Here is a 17,251-nt window from a genome sequence, read left to right as displayed (position 1 = left end):
GAGTCTGCATAACTTCCATAAGAAAGGCTATTTTTCGTAGATATTTATATCTTTTTTCCCCTGCCCTGAGATGTGCAGTAATTAAATTCAGCCAAAACACTTCCTCCTCCTCGGGGCTTCCCAAAACAAGGCTGCCCTAGGTGTGCCTGAGCGATGCACTCTTTGTTTAAAGCAACGCTGTTGGAAAGAAAGAAAAAACCTTTTAAAATGACCATGCCGGACCAGTCTGGAGCCCTGCACGAGGTATTATTCTCCCTGCTAAGCTTTATATTTCCACATCCAGTGTTGTTGTTGATGTTGTGAGGCTAAAATGGAGAGGAGAACCAACTCTGTGCATGTCTACTCAGAAGTAAGTCTTATTGATTTCAATGCGACTTACTCCTACACATGTCAGCACCCCACTTGCCCTGAGCTCAGCTTTGTATTTCCACATGCAGCTCATGATCAAACATCCTGTCAGTTACCTCACTGGGTGACTTTGGGCTGGACTCTAACCACTACACCATACTTCTGTTATGAAACTCATGAAGAAAAAGAGATAGTATAATGGAAAGTTCTTTCTGAAGCAGTCACACTTCACTTGTACAAATGCAGCATGAAGGGAAAGATCAGCAAGCTTCTCTTTGTTTAAATAAAAAGCACACTCTGCACATGCTCAGGGAATGGACAAAATGAGGAATAAACATACCGGGGAATATGAAGAACTATATTCTTCCATTATGTGTGTGTGTGTGTGGGGGGGGAGGATTCTCCCTCAATCCAGCTGTTCCCCGGAACCCCCCCCCCATTCACCAAGGGTCCTCCGAGATAACTAACAGGAGGTTTGATAATGAGCTACATGTGGAAATACAAAGCTGAGTGGAGAGGAGAGGATAACCAACTCTGTGGATGTCTAATCAGAAGTAAGTCTTACTGAGTTTAATGCAACTTACTCCTACACATGTCAGCACCCCACTTGCCCCCAGCTCAACAAAGAGAAGGTTGCTTATCTTTCCCTTGGTGCTGCATTTGTACGAGTGTGACTGCTTCAGAAAGAACTTCCCATTATACTGTCTCTTTTTCTTCATGAGTTTCATAACAGAAGTATGGTGTAGTGGCTAGAGTCCGGCCCGAAGTGCATCACTCAGGCACACCTAGGACAGCCTTCTTTTGGGAAGCCCCAAGGAGGAGGAAGTGTTTTGGCTGAAAGTAAATGGAGAGGGTGGATTTCAATTGAAAAAGAACACCCACAAACCAGGCGGTGAGCACAATTCATTCATTCATTCCTCACCCAATCCCTGTTCAATCATGATACCCTGTGGAATGGGAGTTCGTTCTGAAACAAGCGAATGTGGGTCCTGAGAAGTGCTTTTGCATGGCTGTGATTTCTCCACCCCTTCCTTTGCATGTACAGTTTTAAAGATTATGTGCCTCAGTTCTTCCTTTCTGTGGTATGGGTTGCTGCCTGTTGGGGATACGAAGTCCCACTTCCTGTGACTCATTGGCTCCACCTCTGCTGACCTGTCCTCTGCCTCCCCCCGCCCCTGTCAAAGTAGCCACCAGCCTCCCCTGGATACAGCCATGAAGCCCTAAGCCAGTCCCAAAATGGCAGCCTCTACATGAATGTTCAACTGACTCAAAACAATGATCTTAAGAGGCCCCAACACCACATCTGACACCACCCCAGCTAGCCCAGGTTGGCAGATCGCTGAGTAGCGTGCTGTGTGGTACAGCCATTGAATCCTCATTTCCTCCTGGACACCTTTTCAAAATGAACTCAAAACTGGAAGGATTTCTGACAGAGGCACCTGACAGACCACACTATGTCCACTGCCACATTCCTTCCCCCAGCTGGGTTCAAATCGCCACAATGGTTTCACTACAAAGCTCACTAGCTTACTAAGTATGGTGCGGGTGCCGGATTCTGACCGGGAATATGGTGGAACCTCCCTGCCTGCACCCCTGAGCCCTGCTTGCTGAGCCCCTGCCCATGCTTGCCCCCGGCCTGTGCTCAGTGAGTGGCCTGTACTCACCAGCGTGGCCACACTGAGCTCCGCAGTCACCACTTTTTGAAAAGTAAAATGGCCATGATAAAAGTGTGCATCTTTGCATATGCGTGAAAATGCTCATTTTGCAAATGTGTGTATTTGGTACATGCAAAGATGCACATTTTAAAATAATGCACATTTATGCACATATGCAAATCTGCACATTCACAAAAATCCCCATTGTCACGCATACACAAAGATACGCATTTTGGCCATTGCCATTTTATTTTTCAAAAAGTGGTGACTGCAGGGCTCGGTGAGGCCTCCAGGGTGAGTGTGGGCTGTTTGCTGAGCATGGGGAGGTTTGAGTACTGTCTGGGCGCCTGACGAGCAGGGGCAGGGGCTGGCCAGGAGCCTGAAGAACCTGGATGGGGATGGGTTCGCAAACCCGAAAGCTTAACCTAACTGAAAGGACTGTTGTGGGGATAAAAAAAACACACCAAAACCGGGTTTGAGTTCCTTGGAGGAAAGTTGAGGGATAAATGGAGGTGAAGGCAACGTCTGTGAAGAAAAAGGAATACCTGCCATGAATGTACCCTTTGAGGTGTCGGCTTCTCTCCAGCCACCATCCTCATCCAATTCAACTGAGATAAGTGTGTAGCATGTAAGGTCTGTGCCACAGCCTGGATGGAAGTGTAAATACCATAGGAGTCTTGAGACAGGATCTTTTCTATCACATCCTGAGGCACTTTCTCCCAGCTCTCCTTTTCTGTACATCTTTTCCAGGCCTTCACAGACAACGTATTCCTTGAATATGAACAATGAAATACTGTCTCCCCAAACTGCTGGATAGCATTGAAAAATGAGTAAAAATTGTCATATTGTGTCCTTCTCTTTTTCTTGATTACAAAGGACAAGGAAACATGGCTGTTCTGGAGATCAGCAAATTTGTACAACACATTTATGCTGATGTCCTGCAGAGCTGTTGCGATCAAAACTTTCCCCACACTTGATTTTGCGATTTGTTCAAGTCTTTGAATTATTACTATCACAGATAACATTACCTGAGTGTCCACAGGAAAAACAACTACATTAACCCCAGTGTCCATAAAATATGAAATTATGTTGAACTCCCTCTTTCTCCAATCCAGTAATGCGATGCTTGCTGAGAAGGCCTTGCAAATTCCATTTTTTATAAGCACAGGAAGAAACGTGCTCATGAACCTTTCTCCATTGTCATTTTCTGGAGCCAGGAGACCAATCCAAGTCCATCTGAAATGCAGGAGCAGTTTCACAATCCCCATGTAAGGCGGTTCTGGTTTGGGGACCATCCGGTAAAAAAAAGGGAACTCGTATCTACCCTTGGGAACTTGACTGACAAACCCATAACTGACCTGGAGAAAAGAGAAAGAATTGGAGGTTTTGTTTTCAAAAAATAATATGCATTTTCACACTTCAGTCAAGCAGGGGAAAAGGACTTTTTTTGGGGGGTGGAATACACACTGTTATGTTCAACTTTCCCATTTCAACAAGGTGAAAAATAGATTGAAAACAGAATGAAGTTTCAAGTGGATTTTGGAGATTTTCCGCCAGTTCAAGAATGGCTTGTTCTACCATCCCCTCCCATCTGACAGACAGCAAACGTATGAGGCTCAGAGAAAACAAACTTGGCCAACAAACGTTCAAGACACAGACAGAGTCTGAACACCAAGTCACACATTTGCTCCCCAGATGCAAACAAATAAAATTGGTGATGTGTAGAGAAACACATACACAGGCAGAACACCAGACTTCACACCCTGCACACCAGTCTAGGCAAACAACACACACATCAGCTGTTGAGATTGAAGCTAGCACCGCTTGACAGAAAAAGAGATCTTGGGATTGTGGTGAACAGCTTGATAAAAATGTTGATCCAGTGTGCATCTGCTGTGAAAAAGGAAAATTCTTTGTTGGCCATAATTAGAAAAAAGAACGGTTGATACAACAGCTAGTATCATAATGTACTTAGGAATGTATGAAACCAACTTACCCGTCCACTGAAGGGGTCTGCGGGGGGGGGAGGTGTTCCGTCCCTCCCCCCAGAATCCTCCCTGGCTGGGTCCGCTGTGCGGTGAGTCTGGGGAGCTGCCGGCCGGGCCAGTCCGCAGCCAGACTTCCAGCTGCTGCCACGCAAATGGCATCCAGCGTAGTGGATGCCATTTGCATCCCTGCCCTTGGCCGTGATAGACTATGTAAATATTTACGTAGCCTATCACGGCAAGGAGCAGGGATGCAAATGGCATACACTACGCTGGACGCCATTTGCGTCCGCAGCCTGGCAGTGGATGGCTGTGGAATGAAGACGACGGACCCGGACCGGCCGCCGCCAGGTAGGGTCCATCCCGACCAGCTTTCGCGGAGTGGCGGGGGGAGAAGTCCATTCTGCCGTGGACTCTGAGCGGTCAGATTCTAAAGAATCCGGCCTCATTGGAGTCCATGGCGGATTTCTCCACCATCCCTAAATGTACTCCAAATCTATGGTGGATGCCCAACCTGAAAAATTATATTCCAGTGCTGGAAGAGGTGCAGAATTGAACAACTAAAGGGGCTGGAATGACTCCTCTGTGAGGAAAGATGATAACATCTGGGACAATTTTGCCTAGAATAAAAGGTGTTCATGGGGAGAGATGAGAGAGGTGTACAAAATTATGGATGATGTGGAGGAAAAATTGTCCAATATCTCTGAACCCAGGGTCATCCCATTTGCATACGCTGGGGTTCCCCCCCCCGCCATGATAGGCTACGTAAATACTTACGTAACCTATCACGGCCTCCACAGGGATGCAAATGGCATCCCTGCATTAGCCGTGATAGGCTACATAAGTATTTACGTAGCCTATCACAGCTGAAGAGGAGAAAGCGAATGGCAGCCGCAGGATGGCCGCCATTCGCAAAGCAGCGTGGACAGGAGCAGGTAAGTGCTCCGTTTCGCACGCCTTTCATGGGGTGGGGGCGGCGGGGACTTCGTCCCATGCACCTTTCATGGGGGGGGGGCTTTGTTCCGCGACGGAATTCTGGGGGCCGAATGCACTGGCATTCGGCCTCACCAAGATCCATTGTGGAATTCTCTGACATCCCTACTTATCATCGGTGTGTCTCATAGGGATACCTTCAAAATGTCAAGTTTATTCTTGTACAAAGCCGAAACAGCCTTGGTCTCCTCTGACGGAGCAACTCTCACAGCAATTTTCATCCAAAAGTCCAAGGAATAAACAAGTTCCTGGTAGTTCCCATTAGATGGAAAGAAAGATCGAAAGTCACAGACACACACACACACACACACACACACGTACACACACACACCATGAGAAATCCTGCTCCAAGTTTTCTGGCACTTGCTGGGCACAAACATCTACTAAGGGGCAATTATGCCTACAAATATTGTCCATGATAGTCAAAGGGAGCACAAAGCCTCAGCTTTCCAGACCTCGACTCAGATTTGTTGATAACTCAAAGCAGACTGCCGCCAAATCAGTCCGAGCAGAATGAGGCCAGTTTCTGCAGTTATGAATCAGGGCCAGTGCACAGCCAAAGCTGGGGATCAGTGCACACCTGTATTCTGTTCTGTAGCAGTTCCCCATTTTTCCCAAACAGAGGTTGTGAGTGATGCCTTGTTCTAGGAAGGGAAGGGGGGGATTCTCCATTGGGTGTATTTACTGGGGAAAATTGACATTACAAAATAAAGCAGAATCTTGTCCACAAATGACTATGCTGTAATAAATATATAATTCTTTCAGATGAGCAAGACTGTTTGCCCTTATTTTGATAAGGAAGTGGTTCGAAAGTAATTTAATTATGAGATGTATTTCATATGTATTCTGGCGGGACTGTTGGATGCAGGCTGATAGAGGGCTCTCTAGAGATGGTGCATCCACTCATTCCATGTTTGTTTCTTCTTACATAATTAAAACAAATTCAAAGCTGGATCCAGCCTAAATTACTCTGACTTAGGTCACACTGAAATCAGTGTGAAATATTAGCCATGACTTAAGTCCCATTGATTGCAGTGCAACTTCAGCGTGACTGACTTAAGGTCATTGCAGATAATGATTTTTATTGGAGGTCCAAAAGATGATGTGTTTATTTTGTGAAACCCCCTCCACATTTCCCCAACCACCTCCTCCTCTTCCTCTTCCTCCTTCTTGTTTTCATACTATACAAATATGAGTTAAGTTAAAAAACAAAACAAACAAAAACACAGTCTGAATAGCTGCAGAATGCATTTGAAGAACTAGTGTTATGGGCCCTCCATCTGGAAACACCCCTACTGTATTCAACCCTTTATCAAAAATGTTTTAAAAATCATGGCACCCTTTGAACTGTTTCAGACTATCCTGTGCAGAGGTGACAGGGGAACAAAAGAAATAAAGCAAGTAAAACCTTCTCAAACCATGTTCAGTTCTTTTTAAAGTGCTCTCTCTCTCTCTCTCTCTCTCCAGCCTTACTTGGTGATGTAAGTAATCCCAATCCCACCTTCTGGGCTTCTCTGGCAAAGCGGAAGAGGACTCAGCCTACATCCCTCCCCCACATTCGTATACCTGTGGGACTTTGTAGATGTCCAGCATGCTTGAAATCTTGGTGGAGATTTCAGAGTCGGCCCCTTCAAGAACTGCCAGCAGGTTATTCTGTTTTCCACAGCTGAAGTTTGGAACGCTTTGCCTCCCAACAGACAGCAAGTCTGTCATGGCCTCGTAAGTCATTCTTGCACTGAAATAATTCTCATAGATGTTGTAGCCCAGGGAGATATTGGGCAAGATCCTCAGATTCTGGTTGATCTCATGAATGGCAAACAAGAAGGGAAGGATGTACCAGTAGATCTTGCCTTTTCTAAAGCAACAAAAAAAGATGTTCATTATCTGGTCCATGGAAACATATCACATTCCTGCATCATGTATTAAAAGGGAGTTGCTAGGCAAAAGAAATCTCTGCACTTTACTCTAAGAATGACACTCTCATTGACAGCAATGGGAACTTTCCTGCCAATGAAGAGGACCATATCTGGGGGCAGGGGGATTTTTGTTAGGATCATGACAGAGAGGGAAAGGTTTACACTCCCCCTCCCCATCTCTTTGAAGTCATGTACCTAATAGTCCACCCTGCCTGGCATTTATTGATATTCCTAAAAATGTGGATGTCAAATGCAAAAAAAAAGACATTTCATTTCTAATTCAGTATGGCCCTCATGCTATCTCCGATCTAAGTAAAGCCTCATGTAATAGTGATGTACAAAACTCACTTACCTTTTTGAAGGGTGACATTCGCGGTGCGGGGGGAGGCGCTCCATCCCTCCCCCCGAAATTCTACCTGGCCGGCTACGCTCCATGGCGATTCCGCGTAGCCGCCGGCCGGGCCTGCCCACAGCTGGACATCCAGCTGCTGGGCAGCCTGCACAGGGACGCAAATGGCGGCTGCCATAACGGCCACCATTTGCATCCCTGTATATTGCCGTGATAGGCTACGTAAATATTTACGTAGCCTATCACAGCAAAAAAACAAAACAAAACAGCAAACACCAATGGCGGCAGCTACTGCGGCCGCCATTGGCGTTCCCTTTTTGGGGGGGCCGTGATAGGCTACGTAAATATTTATGTAGCCTATCACGGCCCAATACAGGGACACAAATGTGTTTTTTTTTTGCCATGATAAATATTTACGTAGCCTATCACGGAAAAATACAGGGACACAAATGGCATCCCTGCGTTAGCCGTGATAGGCTACATAAGTATTTATGTAGCCTATCACGGCTATAATGAAGAAGCGAATGGCGGCCATGGCCGTGGCCACCATTTGCAAAGCAGCGCGAACGGCAGCAGGTAGGTGCTGTCAGGGTGGACACTGAGCCCATAGAATCTCAGAGTAGTTCTGATTCGGAGGAAGAGCAGTCGTTCCTGGGAGCGGAGCGCGCCCCTTTTTCCCAGGGCCCGCAGCTGACAGAGATTCCTCCCACCCACATTCCTAGATTAGAAAGCAGTCCAGGGAGTGACCCAGCACCGATAGCAGACTGGTTGGATGCGCGGCGCAGACGCAGAGAGCGGCGCCAAATGGAGAGCGCGGAAAGGAGGCGTAGCACCCAGTTGGTGCTCAAAGAATGGTTGCGCCCAGAGGATCCAAGGGAAAAGGGGAGGGATTCTCCCTAGTCCTTATATTCAGGGTTCTGCCAGTAATTGCTTTGCAAATGGGGACCAACTTTTCTAACTTAGGGCATAGGGATGCTGCTGCTCAGATCTAGTTGCTACCTGTAGAGCTGTTAAGTTGTAAAAGAAGAATAAAGCTTTGAAAAGAGTCCCTTTGTCTCTGTCTGGACTTGGCTACTGGATTAGACTGAGAGCCCTCCAAGGAGCCCTTGACAGGTGCCCCGTTTTGTGTGCCTTTCGCAGGGGGCGGGCGGGGGGGCTTCGTTCCACCACGGATGACATTTGCGTCCCTATGCTGGCCCGTGATAGGCTACGTATATATTTACATAGACTATCACAGCTAAAGCAGGGACGCAAATGGCATAGGGGATGCCATTTGTGTCCCTGCTTTAGCTGTGATAGGCTATGTAAATATATTGCTTCCCATTTTGTGGCTGTAGCAGCCCGGCAGCGGCTGGAGCCACCACTGTCACTGCTACCGCCGCGTCATCCACCACTGGAGGCACTGCTGGAGCTGCCGCGGCCTCCGGAGCTGCAGCCAGGTAGGCTCCGTTTCGCGGGGCTTTATCGGGGTGGTGGGGTGGGTTGCTCCATTCTGCCACGGATTTCGGGGGGCCGAATTCACTGGAATTTCCTTTGTAGGGGACACCATTTGCATCCTTATGCCAGCCCGTGATAGGTTACTTAAATATTTATATAGCCTATCACAGCAAAAAAAAGGGAATGCAAATGGAGGCAGCTATGGTGGCCGCCATTTGTGTTCCCTTTTTTAGCTGTGATAGGCTACGTAAATATATACGTAGCCTATCATGGTGAAAAAGGGAACACAAATGGTGGCCGCCGTAGCCGCCGCCATTTGCATTCCCTTTTTTTTTTTTTTGCCATGATAAGCTACGTAAATATTTACGTAGCCTATCACAGCCTCTGCAGGGACGCAAATCGCCTATCACGGCCATTCCAAAGATGCGAATGGCAGCTGCAGAGGCAGCCTCCATTCGAGGAGCACTGGAACGGCCAATCAAGGTAGGCTCCGTTCCAGGCCCATTTCGTGGGAGGGGGGCCCTTCGTTCCGCCACGGATTTCGGGGAGCCGAATGTGCTGGCATTCGGCCTCACTGAGATCCGTGGCGGAATTCTCCACCAAGCCTACTTGTAGGCCCAAACAACAAGAGCCTGTTCACTGAGGAACAGGCTAACACTGGCCAAGATAGGAAAATGAAAGTAATCACAAGCTAAAGGGGTGGAATACTAACTCCAACTCATAATAACTGGAGACAATACTGAACTCTATAGTTTCAAATTACTACAGGGGTAATCCAGTAAGACCTTGCAGGCTTTGCAGCTTTCCATTTACAAAGACCATTGAGTGGTTGAAAAGAACGTCAGCTGCATATTTTAAATGAACCCCGAGCTTAGGAAGGGGGCATAGGAGTCTGCTTAAAGTAGGAAAAAGCACAGCCTAGCTTAAGCAAGTTTAAGAGTTCAGCATATCATTTAAGTTTGAAAAAGGAAAGTATTGGAAGAGTCTTCTTATTAAAGTAGGGAAAAGTGCAGACTAGCTTCAGATTGGGCTCAGTTTAGGCTCAAGCTTTAGGTCTTAAGGAGCATTTCACTGACGTTTAAGGGATCAGATCGACATTTCCAGTGGAAACACAACCAAATACCCCCCCCCCCGAAACAAAACAGTTATGAAAGTAGAAATTCGGCAGGGGCTATCCAGTGTATCACACTGAGTGCAGCTAGGATAACTATCTGCCTGCTGGACAGAAGCTGTGGGTGTGAGCTCAGTGCAATCAGCTCCTGGCTCTCAGCAAACAAGTTTGTTCCCTTGAGGCCAAGGTTGCTGATCTGGAGAAGCTAAGAGGGGCAGAGAGGTTGGTGGATGAGACCTTCAGGGACCCGTTAGCTATGTCCCACTCCCAAGATGGCAGCTTCTGTGCTACCATGGAGAATGCAGGTCTTGGAGAAGGAGGGCCTCATTCTGGGGAAGAGGGAAAGGATCTATTAGAAGGGACCCATTCCTCAGAAGATGAACTAATCTCCTCTCGCACCGATGATGTGCCTCTAGGGGAGGGGGGCTTGTGGTATCCAGAGATTCAATCGTTGGACACATGAACAGCCGGGTTTGTGAAGGGTGTGTAGTCCTCGTGGTGAATGGCCTGCCTGGTGCAAAGGTTGCTGATATCACGCACCATCTAGATAGCCTAGTAGATAGTGCCGGGGCATAGTCAGTAGTTGTGGTCCCTGCTGGTACCAACAACGTGGGAAACTGTAGTCATGAGGTCCTGGAAGCCACATTTAGGCTGCTAGAGAGGAGGTTGAAATTGAGGCCCAGCAATTCTCTAAAATCCTACCTGTTCCATATGCAGATCCAGCTAGACAGGTGATGCTGAGGAGTCTCAATGTGGGGAGGAGATGGTGGTGCAGGGAGGATGGGTTCAGACTTGTTAGGCCCTGGGGAATGTTTTGGGACACGCTGGGCCTGTACAAGAGGGACAGGTTCCACTTGAACCAAAATGGAACCAGACTGCTGGCATGAAAAATAGAAAGGGTGGCAGAGCAGCTTTCAAACTTATCCCTGGGGGAAAGCGGACAGGAGGTGGGAAGCACCCAGTAAGGGTTCAATGATCACAAGTGGATGAAGATGGAAATGTCTTTGTTTACCCAAATGTAAAAGGGGAGGATATAGGCCAGCAGTATATGATAGAACATAATAGCCAATCAAAGAGGCCAGAGTGCCATAGCAAATATGCACACACCAGTGGCATCTGGGGAGAGACACTGTGTAGGTGTATCTATGCAAATGCTAGAAGTCTCTGGGCAAAAATGGGAAAGTAGGAGTGCTTGGCTTTAATGGAGAATCTGGATACAGTCAGCATTGCCCAAACCTGGTGGAATAGAGAGAACCAGTGGGATACCGTCATCTCTGAGAATACACTCTACAGGAAGGACAGGGAAGGGTGTCCAGGGGAGGTGTGGCCCAGTACATCAAAGAGGCACATAGTGCTGCGTAGACTAGAACACCTACTCTTCCATGGAAGCTTTGTGGGTGACAATACCAGGGTCCAGAACTAATTTAGTGCTAGGAACATGCTATCATCCCCCAGACCAAAATGCTCAGGTGACCTTGAGGTGGAAAACTAAATCAGGGAGGTCTCCAAATGAGGAAGTGTTGTAATAATGGGCAACTGCAATTACCCCCACATTGATAAATTAGCCCCACTGGATAAATGTATGTTCCAGTCAAAACAAAGAGGTTGAATTTCTTGATGCCAGAGAGGAGGTGACCTTGGATTTAGTTCTAAGTGGTGTTGCCCTGGACAAGATGAAAACATTGTTGAACCAACAGAAACAGTGACGACAGTGCTATCAGATGTAATATATATTTAAGTGGAAAATTTTCCAGGACGTCCAGCATGGTCACATTGGACTTCAAAGGAAGAAACGTCTCTAAAATGAGGGAACTAGTGAAAAGCAAGTGGAAAGGGGGAATCAAGATGATTAACTCCCTTCAAAACGTTTAGAGATTACTCAAAACTACAATAAAAGAAGCCCAGCTAAAATTCATACCACAGGTTAAGAAAGGTAACACCTCGTCCAAGAGGTCCCTGGCATGGTTAGAGAAGAGAGAGCTTCCGTCAGAAAATGGAAAATGAAAGGGAGCACAAGCTTTCACAAGGGGGTGCAAGCAGGCAATACAAGATACAAAAAATCATTTTGAAGAGCATATCACTAACAATATTAAGGCCAACAATAAAGAATTCTTTAAATGCATCAGAATAAGCAGAAAATTAGCTAGGGAGGCAGTTGGACCACTGGATGACAATGGAGCTACAGGAGTACTGAAGGAGGGCAAGCAGACTGCAGAGAAGCTGAATGGATCCTTTTCATCTGTCTTCACTGCAAAATATGTAGGACAAAGACCTTTGCCGGAACTGATGTTGATGCAGTTGTTTTCAGGAAGGGAGTCTGAGGAACTGAGGCAAATAGTGGTGACAAGAGATGAAGTTCTCAAACATCTTGATAAATTGAAAGTGAATAAATCACTCCAACTGGTTATCAGGGGATGAACCAGGAATGCCTCAACTCCTCAACCAGCTCAAAGGCACTTTGGACCACAGATAAATAAATAAAACACAGCTCATTTTTGAACAAGATCACTGCCTGAGCACAGACCCTCCCATACGTAAGAGTGATACAATACAGAAGGCTCAGCACTGCCTTGTATCTATGCCATATCATTTTATCCTCAATAACATTCCTATAGAAGGGGAAGAAATGGAAGCAGTGACAGATTTTATTTTCTTGGGTTCCAAGATCACTGCAGGTGGTGACTGTAGCCATGAAATTAAAAGATGTTTGCTCCTTGGGAGGAAAGCTATGGCAAACCTAGACAGCATAGTAAGAAGCAGAGACATCACCTTGCCGACAAAGGTCAGTCTAATCAAAGCTATGGTTTTCCCAGTAGCAACGTATGGCTGTGCGAGCTGGACTATAAGGAAGGCTGAGCACCGAAGAATTGATGCCTTTGAACTGTGGTGCTGGAGAAGACTCTTACAAGTCCCCTGGACTGCGAGGAGGTCAAATCAGTCCATCCTAAAGGAAATCAACCCTGACTGCTCATTGGAAGGACAGATACTGAAGCTGAAGCTCCAATATTTTGGCCACCTAATGCGAAGAGAAAACTCTCTGGAAAAGACCCTGATGCTGGGAAAGACTGAAGGCAAGAGGAGAAGGGGATGGCAGAGGATGAGATGGCTAGATAGCATCACCGATGCAATTAATATGAACTTGAGCACGCTCCGGGAGAGAGCGCAGGGCAGGAAGGCCTGGCGTGCTATGGTCCATGGGGTCACAAAGAGTCGGACACGACTTAACGACTGAACAACAACATTCTCCTGCAGCAGGTGGATCATTAAACAGTGTGTAATGCCTTCCTTCTTCTAAAAATTAGAATAAGATTACAGAGTAGCTACACCAAATATGGGATGAATCAATTCTTTTTCTTTCCTGGCATTTCCAGGGCAGTGAAGTGCCCATATTATTACTCCTGATTAGAGCTGCTGCTAACTGGAGCTGGGTCACCAGAGATGGAGGAGTTACTTACATCCCCAGTACCAGCACCTCATGCCACACAAAGGGGGAACTGATGCACATGAACTTCCAGATCATAACTAGAAGGCGCAGTGGGGAGGGGGATTCACACGGACACACAAAAGCACTCCTCGGGCCTCACACTCTGCTGCTCCTGTAATAAATCCAAGGAGAATTATTGGATTTATTAAGTGACTTTAAGATCATAAGTGCAAAAGTGGGGGGATCAAAACACACATTTGTCATCATCACCATCCAGTAACAACAGTATCTTGCAACAGGGAATTCTGTATATCCTCATCATATCCTGACACCACATAGAAAAGCTAAACAAGCCTCTGGAAATTTGTAGTGAGTTTTGGGAGCATCAAACATTTTCTCCCTTGCACTTTCCACCACAAAGAATTTCCCAGAAATCCCTCTGCATGTCTTCTCAGAAGTAACACCAAGAAGCAGCACAGTATAGAATTACTGTGAACGTAAGAAGTTGACTTCTACTGAGTCAGACCATTGCTCCATCTAGCCCAGTATTGTCACCAGTGTCTGGCACCAGTGGCTCTCCAGTCTTCCAGACCAGGGTTTTTCCAGCCCCCCCTGGCGATGCCGGGGGTTGAACCTGGGACTTCTGAAGGAAAAGCATATTCTCTACAACTAAACCAGGGACCCTACCCTCAAATGCTCTAAATGTATGATCCAACAGAGAGCAAGCAAGAGTGAACAAGAGAAAGCACTGCAGTTCTCTGGCTTAAATAGATAAATACCTTAAATTAAACTTCTTCCTACCTCTCTTGTTTCTGGGAAATAATCAGAAATTATTCTGGGTCTTATTCTCTCCCATACAGAGGCTTCTGTTACTCTGCTCCTTCCTTCAAGTTCCATGCTTAAAATCCTAAAGCATCTCCTGCCATGCTAAAGGCATCTCCTTCCATTGGAGTCACCACCAATGTTGCAGCTGTTAATTTTAGACCCTGGACCTCATAGGGTCTCCTTTAGATGGCCATTGTATTACTTCAGCTCTGAAGCACACAAGTAATATTTCTCTTTGCCCTATAGTCTTCAGCGTGATATTCCAACCCTGACTGATGGGTTATTTAGGAGCTAAACAACCCAGTGGTTGGTTCCTGGGTGAATCACGAAGGTGTAAAGCTCCTAAACAACCCATCAGACCAGGTTTGCACATCATGCTGAAAACGACTGATCGGGCTGAAAAGGAGGAACAGGAGGTCATAAGATAGGCAGAAGGCTCTGTCTTTCGAGCAGCCCTCTTTATGATTGCACCCTTAGATTGATCTATTTTTAGTATCTGCATTAACATTTAAATATTAATTAGGAGAAAGTTTAATTTTTCATTAGATACGGTTTGGTGTACTGTATTGTAGATAGAACCCAAAGAACTTCAGCAACATTTATACCTGGGTTGGACAGCTGGGACGTTTCATTTCCTGCAATGCTGCAGAATGATGTTAGCTCAGACGCATTGCGAGACATTGAACTGGTGAGTAGATCCAGCCACCTGGCCCTGCCTTGAATGCTGACACAGAAAAAAATAAGGGGGGGGGGCATCGTCAATGGGCCCTACCAGAGCGATGCGGCAATAGCAGCCAGTGTTGGAGGTAGGCCATTTTAGACCCTGGACATCACAGTCTTCTGGAGGCCCACAGATAAGTTGCCCTGTTTTATTCAATTTTGAAGCAAACAACTAACATTTCCCTTCTCCCCATCCACCACGACCACTCCATGCTTCACAACTGCTTCCACATTCTTGAGATACTGGACAACCTCTCCCTGCACCACACCTCAAAATCTGTTTGCCAGCCCTGTTTAAGAAGCTAAACAGTTCCACATGTGGAGTTCACTTAATTGCATCATAGCACCATAATGATTACAGGATCAAAAGGGAGTTTGCTTCTGCTGCCCTGGAGCTGAGCACATTCACTTGGGAATAAACATCGCACTCTTGTGAAAAAGAAAAGAAGGGATCATATATGCTGAGAAATCATAAAATAAGGATCTGGAACAAAATCTATACCTACCTAGCTGTTCATACCTCCATCATATAATCTATACCTAGCTGTTCATGCCCCCTTCATATAAAATGTGTTTTTAAAAGAATAAGAAACGAAAGATGCTAAGAGATTACTTTCACCCCCAGGACACCTGTGTGCTGCCGCTCCCATCACCAGACTCTCGCCCTGAGATCCTGCAGGAATTGCAACACTGCTGACAGCTGTCCATTCATCTCAGGTGCTGATGCTGGTGCTGACTGAAAGTCCAAAAAGAACCTCGCAAGGGCAGCATTCGAAACGGAAGGCTGTGCACTAACCAGACGGTGCCTGAAAATTTGTGGATCCTCCCCAAGAATGTTTCCCTTGAAGGAAAGAAAGACAAAATAGGGACGAGAACTACCAGACTCAGGGACCCTGCTTGAAAGGGGCAGGCACCAGAAAAGAGGGAGCCTCTGGGTCCCCTCTGCTGAAAAGGAAAATCTAGAGAATAGGAATTTGGAGTTGGGCACATCATCACTTACGAGGAATATCGGGTAGAGGGAGGCTCTGAGAAAACATATGGCTGAAATACAGTGGTTGCTGTAGATGTGATCCCACCAATCAGGTACTCTCCTGGCCGGTAATGATTAAATGGCTTGTTGTCTTCATTTATCACCATCAGTGGGCATTTTGCCCTCAGTATCCCATGTGGAACATGGAGTAACAGAATAAGCAATAGCAGCAGCATCATGCTGTGAAGTTCAGCTACAGTCGCCTTCTGTTTCTCCTCTCTCTGCACACGAAACCCTGTGGCTGGTCTCAGAAACAGCAAATTCGGAGCTGGCCTCTCTCACCGCTGCAGTGCCTTGACTACTGAAGTTGTGGTCTGGCGTGGCCTCAGCTCTGAAGGGCTCATAGGGTGGCCAGCTATGCACTGCCAAAGCAGAGGACAAAAGACGACACCAATTTCTATGACAAGTGCCTATGAAAATTTATACGTATAGGTGCAAATTTAGAAATTGCAACTATTAAAAAAACCTGCAAGGAATTTGAGCATAGTGGCGAGACTAACTAGACCACCTGCACAGTCCGCTGTCCAGGTGCTGTTGTCGGATAACTTTAAGGCCCCGCATCCTCTCCCTCCTTATGGTTCTTTATTTTTAAACCATACTTGGCCCAGACAGCCCAAATGCAGGACTGTCCTCTGCTAGCTCTCCAAAATAGAGGATTGTCCTCTGTAATGTAAAACATTCAGCCACCCTAGAAGGGGATGATCTTGAACCACACACTGGCGCAGCCCCTGCCTTCCCTGCATCTCCCCCCAGGCTCTCAGAGGATCAGGGGCTATTTATGCACCAGTGTTTCAGGGTTCACATATGGACAGTTGCCAGGTATTGCTCTAGGTGTGAGGATCCTTGCATCATTTTCAAAAGTGATCTTTGGAAATCCAAATCCCTCAAGCTTTGGTGAGAAGTCGAATAAATAAACATGATTACTATAATTCAAGGTTTCTTGCATCATTTTCAAAAGTGACCTTTGGACATAAAAATCCCTCAAGCTTTTGTGAGAAATGGAATAAATAACCATGATTTTTATAATTATGAGAGCAAAAACCACTCCTGCAAACTTGTTTACTGCCTTTCTCACTCCATGGGCAGGTGCCCATCTGGAGAAAACATGTTTGCACAATTCATCAATGGAAGTCTATTTCATGAATCAGCAAGGGAACAGTTCAGCAAACTTTGACTGACCCTAGCAAGTTAACTTTATATTTCATTTCATTTTTAAAGCAACAGACCTTTTCTGAAGTTTTTTCTCCATGGTTCATGAATAAATATACTCAGCTGGACACTGGAGTTGAGTTAGTACTTTGGCCTAGCTTGAGGATGGCTTTACTCACATCTGGAGCACTTGGCACAAACTAACAAGGCTTTTAGGGAGTTGAAGGAGATTATTGGGAAAAAGGACTTATCCCTCTCCATAAATACAAGCCTTAGGACTGGATTCCCATGTGACAAGGATACAGGAGT

General features: G+C 46.2%; 1 protein-coding gene across 1 annotated transcript; it reads right to left on the bottom strand.

The window, feature by feature from the left end:
- Nucleotides 1–1,242: 1,242 nt before the first annotated feature.
- Nucleotides 1,243–16,156, bottom strand: LOC146355511 (vomeronasal type-2 receptor 26-like). The gene is made up of 3 exons (XM_084832571.1): nt 15,764–16,156; nt 6,548–6,836; nt 1,243–3,361 (listed from the first exon to the last, which is right to left on the bottom strand). The coding sequence occupies exons 1-3, from the start codon at nt 15,970–15,972 to the stop codon at nt 2,429–2,431; spliced, it is 1,431 nt and encodes a 476-aa protein (XP_084688697.1). The 5' UTR covers nt 15,973–16,156; the 3' UTR covers nt 1,243–2,428.
- Nucleotides 16,157–17,251: the final 1,095 nt, after the last annotated feature.

This window comes from Heloderma suspectum, chromosome 2 (genome assembly GCF_057233095.1).
Source record: "Heloderma suspectum isolate Gila_16-S chromosome 2, 16-S_ref, whole genome shotgun sequence".
Taxonomy (NCBI): domain Eukaryota; kingdom Metazoa; phylum Chordata; class Lepidosauria; order Squamata; family Helodermatidae; genus Heloderma; species Heloderma suspectum.
Note: the sequence above shows the minus strand (reverse complement) of the source record. Positions and strands in the feature narration are given on the sequence as shown.

What these genes read in the sequence shown, in the direction of transcription:
- LOC146355511 (XM_084832571.1), bottom strand. Translation starts at nt 15,972, where the DNA reads ATGATGCTGCTGCTATTGCTTATTCTGTTACTCCATGTTCCACATGGG. An exon ending in CCCTCTACCCGATATTCCTC is followed by an intron (nt 6,837 to 15,763) that starts GTAAGTGATGAT and finishes TTGTTGCTTTAG; the next exon opens with AAAAGGCAAGATCTACTGGT. An exon ending in ACATCTACAAAGTCCCACAG is followed by an intron (nt 3,362 to 6,547) that starts GTATACGAATGT and finishes TCTTTTCTCCAG; the next exon opens with GTCAGTTATGGGTTTGTCAG.